Source organism: Chiloscyllium plagiosum, chromosome 42, assembly GCF_004010195.1.
Source record: "Chiloscyllium plagiosum isolate BGI_BamShark_2017 chromosome 42, ASM401019v2, whole genome shotgun sequence".
Classification (NCBI taxonomy): domain Eukaryota; kingdom Metazoa; phylum Chordata; class Chondrichthyes; order Orectolobiformes; family Hemiscylliidae; genus Chiloscyllium; species Chiloscyllium plagiosum.
The window spans coordinates 5,090,199-5,106,450 of NC_057751.1; the positions used below are offsets into that span (position 1 = coordinate 5,090,199).

The following is a 16,252-nucleotide window of genomic DNA, read 5'->3' on the forward strand; positions in this document are numbered from 1 at the left end:
TGTGGGTACAGTGTGGGTGAGGGGTACAGTGTGGGTGAGGGGTACAGTGTGGGTGAGGGGTACAGTGTGGGTGAGGGGTACAGTGTGGGTGAGGGGTACAGTGTGGGTGAGGGGTACAGTGTGGGTGAGGGGTACAGTGTGGGTGAGGGGTACAGTGTGGGTGAGGGGTACAGTGTGGGTGAGGGGTACAGTGTGGGTGAGGGGTACAGTGTGGGTGAGGGGTACAGTGTGGGTGAGGGGTACAGTGTGGGTGAGGGGTACAGTGTGGGTGAGGGGTACAGTGTGGGTGAGGGGTACAGTGTGGGTGAGGGGTACAGTGTGGGTACAGTGTGGGTGAGGGGGTACAGTGTGGGTACAGTGTGGGTGAGGGGGTACAGTGTGGGTACAGTGTGGGTGAGGGGGTACAGTGTGGGTACAGTGTGGGTGAGGGGGTACAGTGTGGGTACAGTGTGGGTGAGGGGGTACAGTGTGGGTACAGTGTGGGTGAGGGGGTACAGTGTGGGTACAGTGTGGGTGAGGGGGTACAGTGTGGGTACAGTGTGGGTGAGGGGGTACAGTGTGGGTACAGTGTGGGTGAGGGGGTACAGTGTGGGTACAGTGTGGGTGAGGGGGTACAGTGTGGGTACAGTGTGGGTGAGGGGGTACAGTGTGGGTACAGTGTGGGTGAGGGGGTACAGTGTGGGTACAGTGTGGGTGAGGGGGTACAGTGTGGGTACAGTGTGGGTGAGGGGGTACAGTGTGGGTACAGTGTGGGTGAGGGGGTACAGTGTGGGTACAGTGTAGGTACAGTGTGGGTGAGGGGTCATGGAGAACAGTAGAGAGCGCTCTGAGATCTCCCGTGTTTGATGCTGGTTTAAGCAGCCAGTGATGTGGAGCAGTCGATTGTATAGGGCTCTGCCGTGACAGAGGGTTAAATCTGCGCTGGTATGGCCCAACACTCTGATCATGGAGGACAGGCAGTTACAGTCTCACGGCTACGTAGCAGACTTACAGGGGTAAGGAACTTTGAACCACGGAGCGACAGAGAGGACACCTTTCCGAGCATCAGTCCGAGCGTAGTATCCATACTGACCACTGTCCGGTGGGAAAACATCCGTCACGGTGAAGATAAAGCACAGGAACCACGAGACCAGGATGGCCAAGATAATCTGCAGGACAACAGCCAGAAAGGAGAAGCTGGGAGTCAGTCAGACGCAATCACTACACTGCCATGCAGTCTGCCATCTGCTGGAGGATTTGGCACAGCACTGAGAGGGTGCCACCTTGCCAAGAGCGCACTGCTGCCCAACCTCAGCTCAACCCTCCCAGGGGAAAGCCCGGCTCTGATAGCACAGCAAGATCCCAACAGGACCCAGCAAACGCTCACCCCCTCCATCCCCACCCCATCGCCCTCTCGACACGCCAGTCACTCCCTCCTCAGGGCACCCCAGTCACTCCCTGACGGATCGATTTCGATCACTGGGGATCAGGTCCCTGTCAGGGAATCCGTTTGCTGGCTGAAGATCCAGCCTCTCCCTGAGGGGTTCGAGTCCTTCTTGAGAGATCCATTTGCTCACCGGGGAATCGGATCGCTCTGTGGGGAGAGGGGTGGGATTTTGCCGGTCTCCAGGCAGGATGGTAAGCTGTGAAAAGCCAGGGAGTGAGTGAGTGAGTGCGTGCTGCCTGTAACCTGGACCAGTGTACTCACCGGGAACATCTTAAAGAGCTGCAGCTTGTAGGCAGTCCAACCTTTCTTGTATTTATAAACCGGAAGGGGAAGTTTCACATTGCGAGCGTACTGAGAGAAAAACAGCACCAAGAAGATGGTCCTGGGAGGGAAATAAACACACCAGCAACGTTCAGGGCTGGAGCGGCAGTGAGTCATCCCTGCTCCCTCTGTCTGGGAATACCGCTCCCGCCGTCCGGGAAACCCGCGCCCTCCGTCCGGGAATACTGCGCCCTCTGTCTGGGAATACCGCTCCCTCTGTCCGGGAATACCGCTCCCTCCGTCCCGAAACCCCGCTCCCTCTGTCCGGGAATACCGCGCATTCCGTCCGGGAAACCTGTGCCCTCTGTCCAGGAATACCGCTCCCTCAATCCGGGAACCTTGCTCCCGCCTTCCGGGAATACCGCTCCCTCCGTCCGGGAACCTCGTTCCTTTCTTCTGGGAACACAACTCCCTCCGTCCGGGAATACTGCTCCCTCTGTCTGGGAACCTCGCTCCCGCTTTCCGGGAACACTGCTCCCTCCGTCTGGGAACCCCGCTCCCTCTGTCCGGGAACCTCGCTCCCTCCATCCGGGAATACTGCTCCCTCCGTCCGGGAACCTCGCTCCCTCTGTCCGGGAATATCGCTCCCTCTGTCCGGGAACCTCGCTCCCTCCATCCAGGAATACTGCTCCCTCCGTCCGGGAACCTCGCTCCCTCCATCCGGGAATACTGCTCCCTCCGTCCGGGAACCTCGCTCCCTCTGTCCGGGAATATCGCTCCTTCTGTCCGGGAATACTGCTCCCTCCGTCCGGGAACCCTGCTCCCTCCATCCGGGAACCCTGCTCCCTCCATCCGGGAATACCGCACACTTCGTCTGGGAAACCTGTGCCCTCTGTCCGGGAATACCGCTTCCTCAGTCCGGAAACCTCACTCCCTCAGTCCGGGAAACCTCTCCCACTGTTCGGGAATCCCGCTCTCTACATCTGGGACTGCTCCCTCCGTCTGGGAATACCTCTCCCTCCGTCTGGGAACCCTGCTCCCTCCGTCCGGGAATACCGCTCCCTCCATCGCGGAACCCCGCTTCCTCCGTCCGGGAATACCACTCCCTCCGTCCGGGAACCCCGCTCCCTTTGTCCGGGAACCCTGCTCCCTCCATCAGGGAGGTTGCCAACTCAGCCTTGGCATGGACCTGGTACTGCACTGGGGCACACAGCCGGTTGAGGGAGAGGTTCTACAGCATGTGCCCACTCACATGGTCAGCAACGCTCCCTCATCGACAACCCACTGTACTATCCCACCAACTCAGGACGTCACAGCCTGCCCCTGCATCCGAGGGCACTTCAGAGCCCCATCTGCGGACCTCCACACCCAGAGCCGTGGACACTGGAGGGAGAGGGGAGCCGGTGAGTTGTAACGCCTGTGGAACTGGGGGGCAGGCCATCGGTTTCTGGGTGGAACAGCAGACTCACTGCAGCCCTGTTACTGACAGCGGACAGCTCCAGACTGAGGGGTCACTATCCCTTCCTAATCCCTCCCTTTCCCCCTCCTCACGCTCACCGAGTCCTGACGGGAAGGACAACCCCCTTTCCTGCTCCCACCCCTCCACCCAACTCCTTGGGGTAGGGCATGACCGCAGTCTTTGGGGGTGGGGGTGGGGGAGGGGTGAGCTAACCACGTGACAAATGCTTCCTTCAGCCTGGCACCACCCCTGAGCAATCCCACAGTATCCCCTCCCCAATGCCAGCCCCGGCCCACTGCCTCTCCACCGCAGCCAAAGCTGCGTACCCATACTCACAGCATGGCAATGCCCCAGTGCTGCCCAGCTCGCTCGCCAGCTGCCTGGTAGCCGGACAGGCCAATCAGAGCCACTGTTGGGGTGATGGTCAAAGGTCCGATGTAGTTCAGCAGAATGCCAGGCAGACCCAGCAACCCGATCAGCACCTCCACCAGCGAGGACATGATGATGGCGCCTTGGATCTGTGGTGGGCAGAGGGGCAAGTCACTCCACTGGACTAGAGGGGCAGAATAGCCTTGGAGCCCCTTCCCCCCCACACCACCCCAGTCTCAGAGAGCTGAGCCATGGTGAACTGCCTTGTCACAGCCAGGCACCCCTCAGTGGGGACAAAGAGAAGATCTGTCCAAACCAGCCCACCCTGACATTCCCGAACATCACACAGGAACACCAACCTTCTGATGGCCAGCACACTCAGGATAGGCCAGGGGGAATTCTGGCCATCCCCCTCTCCCACCGGCCCCAGGGTCACAGAGCTCCACTTAGGCTATCTCCCTCCCTGCTTTCTCATCCCACTCCAGTCCCAATTCCCCCCCCCCGCCTCATCCGTGGGGCTTGTCTTTGGGAGTAATGGAAACGTGACGCGGATTAACCCCCCCCCCGCAATCCCCTGGCCTGTCAGAAGGTCACATATCCACCCCCCCAGTCCCATTGAGGCTTGGGCACATCACCAGCTCTGTGTCCCATGTCTAACAGTACTCTCACCACTGCGCCCAACGCACACGGCTGGGCCAATGTGTTCCCACTCCGGGCTGGGAGCCATCGGGAGGGACATGGGATCTGAAGGATAGAGGGTAGGGTCCGGTGACAAGTGTCACTCACCGAGGTGGGTCCCTCAGTGTCTCCCAGCCATCCGCCTGGGTCTGACAGACACTTGCTGGGACCACAGTCCACCTGGGAATCTCCCACAGCTACACAGAGAGGTTTCACACAACAGCTCGGAGCTGGATGTCCGGGATGGAGCCAGCATCCCAGAGTCAGGGAGCTGAGAGAGAGAGGGAGGGACAGGATCACTTCATCAGCCGTCTCTGCTGACTGCCTCAGTGCAGCACCGGGAGAGAGACAGAGGGACCCCTTCAGTTAATGGCATACCCTGACACTGTCACCAACAATACTCCCACCTTACCCCCTCCCCTCCCGACCACCTCTCCTCGTGACTCCTGTCCCTCTCAGCCCAGACCTGGGTCTGAAAGGGCACACCATCAACGAGAAGACGTTGAGGGAGCTGTGACCAAAATTAAGGAGTGCCTCTGAGAGAGCCTTACCTCTCGGATCCTGGGATGCCAAATATGCGAAGTGTCCATCACTTCAGAGCTATTCCTAAAGGTTACATCTTAAAGGTAAGGACATGGGGAAAACAGAGAGAGAGTCAAAGAACAGTAGCCTAATGCCCCTGACCCTATCAGTGAGTGTGTGAGGGACGTGTGTGACACACGCGCGCGCACGCGCCATTGGAGGCAGTCCAGAGAAGATTCACTTGGCTGATCCTGGGGATGGAGGGACTCTCTTATGAGGACAGCTTGCGTAGGGTGGGCTTGTACTGACTGGAGCTCAGAGGAATGACAGGAGACCTTGCTGAAATGTACAAGATCCTAAGGGATATGGAGAGGTTGTTCCCCCTTGTGGGAGAGTCTGGGACCAGAGGGTGTACTCTCAGAGAAAGGGGTCACCCACTGATGAGAGAGATGTGGAGGAGTTTCTCCTCTCTGAGGGGAGTGAGGCTGTGGGATTCTCTCCCACAGAGGGATGGCAAGGCTGGGTCACTAAAGGCTGAGACAGAGAGGAGGGAGGGGGAATCGAGGGCGATGGGGAACAGGCAGGAAAGGGAAGTGGTGGGTGATCAGGTCAGCCACAATCTGATTGAATGGCGGAGCAGACTGGATGGGCTGAGCGGCCTCCTGCTGCTCCTATGTCTGAACATGCAGAGCAGTAAGGGAAGGAAAGTTCCTGGGAGGATGCTGGACATTGAGATGAGCATCCGTGAAAATGTCTGTTTGCAAGGAGCTGGAAGTCATGGCCTTGCCCCTGAGCCAGTGAGGAGCCTGCAGGACCCCATCCTGAACTCTGTCCCACACTCTGATCCCACCCCCCCCGCCCCCTTCATCCCGAGCAGTGAGTGTCAAACTCTCCCCTTACCTGAGTTATTACATTTCCATTTCTCCAGGGACAGAATGGCTCGAGCAGGAGCAAGGAACGCAAAGGCACTGGCCTGAAATAAGGGCAGCCTGTCAAACCCAACAACACAGCAATTACACAGGGCAACACAGAGAGAAAAGCTCTTCCCCCCCAGACTGTCAACACAAGGAGCACGTGTTCCAGGTCCCCCAGCCTTCGGGAGCTCCGTCCTGACTCCCTCCAGTCTTGTTGGAGATGAGATCCAGCCCTCTCCTTCTTCACCTGAACTTCAGTGAATATATTCCAAACTAATTGACCCTGCCTTTATTGGTCAGCCCTGGCATCCCAGGAATCCATCTGGGAAACCTTCATTGCACTCCATCGACATCCTCCCTCAGATAAGGAGACCAGAACTGCACACAGCATTCCAGGTGCGGCCTTCCCACCGCCCTGTATAAATCCAACAAGAAATCCTTATCCCTGAATTCCAATCCTCTCACTGTGAAGATCAGCACAGAGTTTGCCACCTTTACTGCCTGCTGTGCCTGAGCACTTAGTGGGTGGTACATGAGGACTCCCAGGTCTCACTGAACATTTTCCTGTCTCACTTTACAGCCATTCAAATCATCATCTGTCTTCCTACTTTTGGTGCCAAAATAAATCACCTGATACTTATCCACATTATGCTGCATCTGCTATGCATTTGCCCATTCACTCAGTCTGTACAAATCACATTGCGATATCGCTGCATCCCCCTCACAGTTTTCCCAACCACCCAGCTCTATGTCATCTGCAAATTCTGGGGTAGTACATTTAGTTCCCTCACCTAAATCATGAATGAATATTGTGAACAGCTGGGGTCCAAGTACCAATCCTTGTAGAAGCTCACAGGTCACTGCCTACCATTCAGAAACAACCCTTTTTATTTCTACTTTTTGATTCCTGTCTACAAACCAATTTTCTATCCATTTCAGTGCACTACCCATGATCCCATGTGCTTTTATCTCTGATCAGATTGACAATGGCTTGTATCCTGTGCAGATTGCGCAAGGAGTGCTGTCTTGTTAACCTATTCCCAAGTTTATTTTATCCTTGTATCCCATTTTCAGCCCAGAAGGACACCCCATTCCCTGAAGATTTCTTCTGGGGACTGAGTGAAGGTTCGAGATGATCGTGAGACCCAGGAGAGAATCGACTTCGGTCTTGGGATCTTGTGGGATCTTGGACTGTGGTCGATGGGTTGCTGGATTGGGAGCATCTAGACAGGGCTCAGTGTAGACAAAGCCAGCAAGGGAGGAAACCATAACTCACGGACTTACTTTCAAAATCTGGACACTATTTATTCCAGCCTTCAGCTGTCTGGGGTCTGAGCTCTGGAATTCTGTCCTGAAACCTCTCCCACAGTACCGGCTTCAACCCAAACTCTCTGACAACAATGAGAGTTGGAGACAACGTTTCCACAGGAGGGATGTGTCACATTCTGAGGGGGACAGACGATGGGAGCAGGAAGGTAGTTTCCCCCTTGCTGCAGCGGACAGTGACCAAAGTGGGGGGGGGGCAGAGGGTGAAGGGAAGGGGTAGGAGGTTTCAATGGGATGTGAGGGAAACCTTCCTCACTCAGAGGAATCTGGAACTCTCTGCCACATCGCAGACATATGCAGATGTGGTGCTCAGGCTATGGGCCAGGTGCTGGGAGGTGGGGTTAGAGCAGTGAGATGATTGTTTCAGGACCAGGACAGGCCCGATGGGCTAATGGGCCTGATTCTGTGCACTCTGACTCACTGATCAGCTGAGGTCTCCTGACCTGATCAGAGAGCGATGCCTACTGATTGTGACTGTATCCACATCCACCACTGCCTCTGGAAATTCACTCGCTGTGTAAAAAAGTCATGTCCTTTTTAAATCTCACTGGAAAGATATGCTCCCACCTGACAGAAAATACCTTGACCACTCACTATATCCATGCCCCTCATGATTTTATAATCCTTTAAAAAGGTCACCTCTCAGCCTCCTACGCTCCAGTGCACAAAGTCCCAGTCTCTCCTTCGAACCCAACCCCTCCATTCCCAGCAATACCCTGCTAAGTCTTTTCTGAACCCTTTCCAGATTAATAATATCCTTCCTATAACAGGGTGACCAGAACTGGGCACAGTATTTCGGAAGAAGCCTCACTAACATCCTGTCCAACCTCAAGGTGATATCCCAACTCAGAGGTCTGAGCAATGTGTGCAAGACACCTTCTGAACCACCCTGTCTGTATGGGAGGCAAACTTTCAAAAAGGAGGTCACTGAACCTCTCCATCTCCCTGTTCTACAACACAAGCCAGGGGCCTAGCATTAATTGGAAAAGTCCCATCCTCGTTTGTTATATCAAACTGCAATCCCTCGTATTTATCCAAATTCATCTCCATCTGCCACTCCTCAGCCCACTGACACGATTGGTCAGCATCTCTTTGTAATTTTCGCTAATAATCATCACCGCCCACAAACTTACTAACTAACGCCGTCTATATTCTCATTTAAATCACTCATCTAAATGGCAGGCAATAGATCACCCAGCACCCGAACCCTGTGGAAAACCACTGGTGATAGGCATCCAGTCCAGAAAACACCACCACCCTCTGCTCCTCACGTTAAGCCAAGTTTGGATCCAATTGGCTAACTCCCCCTGAGCCCCAAGCGATCTAAGTTTCCAAAAAAAAATTACCCATCAGCTATTACAAGGAGGTATAGCTTTAAATTAAGGGGGGGTAGGTATAGGACAGATGTTAGGGGTAGGTTCTTTACTCAGCGAGTCGTGAGTTCATGGAATGCCCTGCCAGTAGCAGTGGTGGACTCTCCCTCTTTATGGGCATTTAAGCGGGCATTGGATAGGCATATGGAGGATAGTGGGCTAGTGTAGGTTAGGTGGGCTTGGATCGGCGCAACATCGAGGGCCGAAGGGCCTGTACTGCACTGTATTCTTCTATGTTCTATATCTCTACCGCCTTGAAGGTCAAGGGCAGCAGGTACATGGGAACACCACCCCCTCAAAGTCCCTCACCACCCTGAACTGGATAGATATTGCTGTTCGGTCACTGTCACTGGGTCACAATCCTGGAATTCCCTCTCCAAGAGCATCGTGGGTGTCTCTCAAGCATACATTTGAATGGGGCAGCTCATTACCACCTTTCTCAAGGGAAGGGGCACTGAATGAAAGGTTTCTGAGCAATACTCATGTCCCTTTGCTTGGATTGAATCCAGAAACACAGCAAATTGGAGCACAGTGTAGGCTAGTCCTGAAGGTGGGGGACATGTGTGTGGGACAGCCATACCTGCAGCCCAGGGTACTCTGAAGCAGCGTTGTCAATCCCACACAGAAGAAGATGGTCCCAATCAGTTGACTGGTGGCCCACTGGTCAAAGCCAACACACATGGCATCAACCAACAGGAAGGGAACAGCAATGGTCCCACTGAAACAGGTCAGGTAGTGCTGGAGAGCAACAGGACAGAAAAAACCCCATGTTAGTCAGATCACATAAACACACCACTCCCCTCTTCAACACAACTCTCCCCATTCACATACAGATGGACAGAGAGACAGAGTGAGGGAGAAAAAGAGAGAGAGAGAGAAACACAGAGCCAGATAGAGAGAGCGAGCGAGAGAGGGAGAGTGAGCGAGAGAGGGAAAGAGAGGAAGGGAGACACAGGGAGACAGAGAGAGACACACGGGGATAGAGAGAGAGAGAGAGAGAGAGAGAGAGAGAGACGGGGAGAGACAGAGCGCGAGCGAGAGACAGGAAGAGAGAGCAAGGGGGGAGAGAGTGAGAAGTGGAGAGAGGCTGTACAAATCTACAAGAGATTCATGATATACTAGAAGTTGAATGGGCTGATTTCAATTCGAGCAAGTATGGTTCTGTAGTGAAAGCTATTGTAACTTGTTTCCGAATCAAGTTGGGCCTGTTTTGTATTGGTATTGGCTTGTTTCCACATTGATTTGACCATTTCAGGATCGTGGGACACCTGAACAAATATATTGCTAACATTTGAGTTGCAGATGTCGAACTTGTATGAAGGAGAGATGAGACAAGAGGACTGAGAAGCCAGAGAATGTGTATGAAATGTCCTTGGTGTTGTTCAGTGAGGAACAGGCTCTCTCTCTCTGGTTGCTGTGGTTATGATATCAACGATGCTCTTGCTCAGTCCTGCATGGACTAGGTGCTGAGAGATTTCCGACTCTGACGGAATTGCTTATGCAGCATTCCCAGGTTACACAGTCATCCAAACGGACAGAGCGACCAAGTTAATGATCCACCCCTCAGTCAATAAGAGCGGTGTCACTTTAATCACTCACGTCAGGGGACTGCTGTATGCTCTGTTCTGTGTCACCTCATCCTGTATCTGCACTACTCCCCCTCTCAGCTCCCCATCTTCACTGCTCACTGCCAAACAGTCCGTCTCCCAGCTCCTTCCCCTGCCATTATCAGTGGCCAAACTGAAAACCCCTGGTAATCTCTTCACACTCCAGCTCCCAACTGACCCAGAGTGTGGTCACATGGCATGAGCTCCTCGTTGCCATGCCTACAGGCCGGGCCCTGCTTGGGAATCAGTGCCTGGATGGTTTAGATATTGACTCAATTAACTCACAGTCCATTATTGCAGGGAAGAGACAACCTGTTCGAGCTTGCCAAGCTCTCTGCTGAGGACAGGATGGGAGATACTGAGAGGACTTGACAAGGGGGATGTGGAGACATTGTTTCCCCTTGTGGGAAAGTCTCAGACCAGAGGGCATCATCTCAGAGTCAGGGGTCACCCACTTCAATCTGAGATGAGGAGGAATTCCTTCTCTCAGACAGGAGTGGAGTTGTGGGATCAAGGTTGAACCCGATCCAACCACTACACATTAACACCACATTCAACTGAGTGTGGTATCAAGGAGCCCAGAGTAAAACTGGAGTCAGTGGCTATCAGGGAGCAAAGCTCCACTGGTTGGACTCATTCCTGGCACACAGGAAGATGGTGGCAGCTATTGGAGGTCAGTTACCTCAGCTCCAGCTCATCTCTGCAGCAGTACAGTGACCTTCCCTCCATCAGAAGGGTGGGGGGTGTTCATCGATGATTGCACCATGTTCAACACCATTTGGGCATCCACAGATATTGCAGTAGTCCCATGCTTAAATGCAGCAAGATCCGGACAATATCCACGCTTGGGCTGACAAGTGGCATTTGTGTGCCATATAAATGCCAGGCTGTGACCATCTCCCACAAGAGACAACCTGACCACCACCCCTTGACATCCAATGGAGTTACCATCACTGAGTCCTCCTCTACCAACACCCTGGGGATTACCATTAACCAGAAACTGACAGCCATTTCTTCGAGCCATACCAACACAGTGACTGGGAATACTGTGGGGAGTAACTCCCCTCCTGACTCCCCGAAGCCTGTCCACCATCGACAAGGCCTAAGTCAGGAGTGGGATGGATTACTCCCCACTTGCCTGGATGGGTGCAGCTCCAACAACACTCAAGAAGCTCAACACCATCCAGGACAGAGCAGCCCCCACCTGATTGACACCACACCCACAAACATCCACTCCCCCCCCCACTGACCCTCAGCAGCAGCAGTGTGTACCATCTACAAGACACACTGCAACAATTCACCAAAGATCCTCAGACAGCCCCTTCCAAACCCACAACCACTTCCATCTAGAAGGACAAGGGGCAGCAGATATATGGAAAAAACACCACCCCCTGCATGTTCCCCTCCCAGCCACTCACCATCCTGACTTGGAAATATATCGCCATTCCTTCAGTGTCACTGGGTCAGAATCCTGGAATTCCCTCCCTCAGGCATTGTGGGTCAGCCCACAGCACATGGACTGCAGCGGCTCAGCTCACCCCCACCTTCACAAGGGGCAACTAGGGACGGATGTTAAATGGTGTGCCTGGCCGATGTTGTGATCGAATAACCAATGTGTAAAGCAGCAGATTGGAAACAATGAGCAACATTATTTGCAGTCACCCAGCAACAGCCAGCTATTTGACCAGGAAAGACCTCACAGGTTTGTGCGATGGTATTTTCACCCTGTCGCCCCACACAGACACTGACTCACAAAGGTTCTGACTGACACACACAAACACACATACAGAAAGGCCCCTCTTCACTACCTCCCCTCCCATGAGACACACCCTGCCTTGATGTCTTTCCTGTCATCTGGATCTCCGGAATGCACGGGGTGGTGATCTGGACGTCTCCAATGGATAAAGCATAGCTGGGCAGTGCCAGCATTCAGGACAGGATGGGACAGGAGGCACTGGCTGAGGTGGCACATCGCTCTGGGACTCACCTGTAAACCCAAGAATATACAGAGATACCAAGGTGGGACATCTTCAATAGTGTAGATCATGTCCAGTCTCTGTGCCTCACTACAAGCATGGCTGTCCGAGCTATCCGATAAGGAGGACTGTAAGGACAAATCCAAACCAAGAACATCAACAAGGTATTCTCCATCTGACCCTGAAACATCACCCCCCCACACACCATGCAGAACCAGCCCAGTTCCCCCTCCCAGCACTGCCCACTGCTAGGGGCTACGGTGACTGCTCTGCAAGGTGAATTCAGACCCAGGCTTCTCTCAGACAGGGGACATGGCCTTATCTCTCCACAATGCAAAGTCTCTCTCTCTCTCTGTCTCCCACTCTCTCTCTCTCTCTCTCCTTCCCCCCGACTGCTCTCTTCCCCCACCCGCCTCTCCCCCACGGACCAGCCCATTCCTGAGGGGACAAACTCTCAGCCAGCTCCCAAGTGCAATCCCAGCTCCCAAAGCCCACAGACCCTTCCCGTAACTGAGTGAGAAAGGGTTTACAGTTCCTGTGTCCCACCACCCCAGGCAAGGAACTAAGGATAGACTGTCCCGGAGTTCACAGGGAGAATTTCAGGAATCGCTCAGAGTAAGCTTTCTTGAGGCTTACATATCACTCATCCTCCCTCCTTCCCCCCTTGCCTGGTGCACACAGACCTTGTGGGTAACATGGTGGCTCAGTGGTTAGCACTGCTGCCTCACTGCGCCAGAGACCCGGGCTCGATTCCACCCTCGGGTAACTGTCTGCATGGGAGAATGTACAAACTCCTCGTTTCTGTGTGGGCTTCCTCCGGGTGCTCCGGTTTTCTCCCACAGTCCAAAGATGTGCAGCTTAGGGAGGATTGGCGATGGGAAATTTCCCACAGTGTCCAGGGATGTGCAGGCTAGGGGGGTGGGGGGGGGGGGGGGAGGAGGGGGTTAGCCACGGGAAAGGTAGAGTTAGAGGATGGGTGGGATGGATCTGGGTGGATCCTCTTTGGAGGGTCAGCTTGGATCCGATGGGCCAAATGGCCTGTTTCCCCCTGCAAGGATGCTAGGATTCTCAGCAATTGGCTAATATTTGAGTTTGGAGTTGCAAACTGTTTAGAGTTGGGTCACACACGGGCCATAGGCTACTGTGGGCGACCAGACAAAGAGAGTGTGGGGGACATTCCCGGGAGGGGGCACCGACAGTGGGAATGGGAGGACACAGCATACCACCAGATCAGTGCATCAGGCACTCCCCCGGGAACTGGGATATGACAGAGCTGGTGCACTGAGATGCACAGTGATCAGTGTCCTCAACAAGCCCATACACCAACTGATTGGACCAACTTCACTCCCAGTACAACACAGGGTTCCCAGCAGCTAGTCAATCCACATGAACAGAAACCCGAGCAGGAGACCACAAACTGGAGAGTTACCTTGTCAGCGACAGTGTTCTGTCTGGCATAGACAGCCATCAGCTCAGTCACCTCTGTGTCCTGCTCACCAGCAACCACAGCAGCTCCATTGATCACCACCTACACGGACAGGAGGAAGATCCATTAGAGAAACAGGGCTATCTGGCTGAGGTGACAGCTTTCCCCTCTCACTCTCCTCCTGATACACAGCTCTCTGCCCCAAACACACCAGATGACATGGGAGCAGCAGGAGGCCACTCAGCCCATCCAGTCTGCTCTGCCTTTCAATCAGATTGTGGCTGACCTGATCACCCACCACTTCCCTTTCCTGCCTGTTCCCCATCACCCTTCATCCCTCCCTCCCCTCTGTCTCAGCCTTTAGTGACCCAGCCTCGCCATCCCTCTGCGGGAGAGAATCCCACAGCCTCACTCCCCTCAGACAGGAGAAATTCCTCCACATCCCTCTCGTCAGTGGGTGACCAGGGAACCTCTTCAGAAGGCCACTCGTAGCCTCGCTGATATCCCTCGAAAAGCTGCTCCAGCCGTCAGGATGCACAGTGTGCTTTTCCGATGGAGATGGAAGGCAGTGAAGGGGCATGGGTATCTCCTGGTACTTGGGAGGTCAGCCCACTTAGCTGTGGGTCTGGAGTCACGTGGAGGAAGGGACACCTGAATGGCTGGGTGGCTGTGACATGACAGGACTGCAGCTCCTGTAACCACCTTGCTCAGGGCCTATGCTGTGGGTTTTCACTGGGAAACGGCTGGGGTTAATTCAGCAGTCTGCGCCTGGGTGTGGGCAGGAAGCAGGTGTACCTTACAGATTTCACACTGACCGGGGAAGCTCCTGATCCAGGAAGGGCTCTGTACGAGCTGGCTGTTCTAAATTGGGGTGTGTGTGCTCCCAACTCTCCCAGCACGGTCAGAGTTCAGGGACTGGCTGAGACAGCAGCTCTCGTCTGAGCCTACACCAGCAGCCTGAGGGACCCTGCAGTCCCCACCACTATCCCCTGGGCCATCCACACCCAGAGGGAATCCCGCTGGCCCACGCTGGTGTGTGTGTGTGTGTGTGTGTGTGTGTGTCTGGGCCCGAGCTCCAACAGACTAACCTCCCTTGCCATCCACCCCCTCCAACAACCAGCAGGCCAAAGACGAATCTGACCTATTGGCGGTCCCAGAGTCCAAGCTGTCTTCACCCTCCCACCCTTGGACAAGGTGATCACATCACAAAGAGCAGAGTCTGACCCGGCTCCATTCTGTAACAATGGCCCTGAGCTCGGACAACACAATGAGGATCTCTGCTCATCTCACAGGTACACAACTGGCCTCGGAGCCCTGACCCACACACCATCTCCCCTCCACCTCGCTCTCCTTCAACACAGCAAAGACAGAGCCACAGCTCAGCGGGACAGTGGCCAGCACTGTGCAGTGACTCGGCAGGATGCTGCACTCTGCAAAAAACACCCCACTCACTATCAGAGACAGAAAACGCAGCGACTTCCTCCAGCAGACAGACAGATGAAGACACAGAGGGAGTGAGGGAGAGAGACAGAGAGACGCGGGGGGGGGGGATGGAGGGAGAGACAGGGGCAACAGAGAGAGAGAGGCAGACAGACAGAGACAGAGGGAGAGGGAGAGAGACAGAGACAGAGGGAGAGAGACACAGACAGAGACAGAGAGGGTTGAGAGAGAGAGACGGAGAAACGGAGCGAGAGAGCGAGAGAGCGCGACATGGACAGGGAGAGGGATTTTGGACAGTGCTGTGATCAGAGACAGAAATGAGTCGGTGTTGAGGGAGACCAGTGCAGAACTTGGATCCAGGCGGGAACAGCCAAGTGTTGAAAACTGGAGGTAAAGACTAGTGGAAGACAGGACTCCCAGTGGGAGCTGGGAGATTGTATAGACAGAGACTGGCAGATGGAGAGAGTGAGGGAGTTGCTCTGCAGGAAGCCCAGTAGAGGGCAGAGCTGGAGGAGTGTCGATAGAAAAGTGAGAGTCAGTAATGGTCACTTACAGAGGGAGCCAAGGCTTCTCAGCATTCTTTCATTCAGCAGTTAGCTGCTCCATACTCACAAAGCCCAGGGAGAAGTGACCAGTGCTAACCCAGCACTAACCTGCCCCCTAAAGGACAGGATGGCTCAGTGGTTAGCACTGCTGCCTCACAGCACCAGGGACCCGGGTTCGATTCCAGCCTCAGATCACTGTCTGTGTGGGTTTCCTCCCACAGTCCAAAGACGTGCAGGTTAGGGTGGAATGGCCATCCTTAACTGCCCTATAGTGCCCAGGGATACATAGGCTGGGTGGGCCAGGCATGGGAAATGGGATGGGGGCTCTTCTGAGGATTGGTGTGGACTCGATGGGCCAAATGGCCTGCTTCCATATGGCAGGGATTCTATGACCGATTCTCACTGCACTCCAGTACCCCAAGACAACACTCTGGCAGTGGGGGGGTTGGCATGGGCTCTTGCTGTGCATTGTTGGCATTGCCCAATCACAATGACTGAAACAAAGGGCTCGCCTTCCCTCTTCCTGGGAAATCTTCCCACTGGATAGGGATCGGACACCTGGTGGTCCCAGCTTCCTGCTGGAGCAGATCTCCCAACCCCGATGTCCATGGAGACCCCGAGAGAGAGTGCACTGGTCACCAGTCCCACTGCAGAGGTTTGGTCGCAACATCTCAGCTTCCCACTCCCATGCAGTGCTGATAGGTTGCCAGAGTTCCACCAACAGACTGGTGGACTGGAAGAAATGGGACTCTGGAATGACTTGGACTTGGTTGGATTGAAGAGGAATTTAGCATTTGACTTGTTCGACCTGAATCACCCACCGAACGCACAAGGAAGCCTTGAGGAAGAACTCAGAGATGGGGTTTCCGTTTTCATTGTTGGTCAAAGAACTTTGGACAAACCCTTACATTGGTGCAAACAGTTGCCTAG

General features: G+C 54.4%; 1 protein-coding gene across 1 annotated transcript in view; it reads right to left on the reverse strand.

Moving 5' to 3' along the window:
• Positions 1 to 16,252, reverse strand: part of LOC122543048 (solute carrier family 23 member 2-like) — a 44,940-nt gene that overhangs the window by 19,707 nt on the left and 8,981 nt on the right. The window contains exons 3-10 of the mRNA XM_043681244.1: positions 13,341 to 13,439; positions 11,923 to 12,039; positions 8,909 to 9,066; positions 5,616 to 5,704; positions 4,745 to 4,812; positions 3,483 to 3,664; positions 1,688 to 1,808; positions 992 to 1,148 (exon numbers count right to left, since the gene is read on the reverse strand). Coding sequence (XP_043537179.1) covers positions 992 to 1,148; positions 1,688 to 1,808; positions 3,483 to 3,664; positions 4,745 to 4,812; positions 5,616 to 5,704; positions 8,909 to 9,066; positions 11,923 to 12,039; positions 13,341 to 13,439 — 991 coding nt within the window. The remainder of the gene's footprint in view (positions 1 to 991; positions 1,149 to 1,687; positions 1,809 to 3,482; positions 3,665 to 4,744; positions 4,813 to 5,615; positions 5,705 to 8,908; positions 9,067 to 11,922; positions 12,040 to 13,340; positions 13,440 to 16,252) is intronic.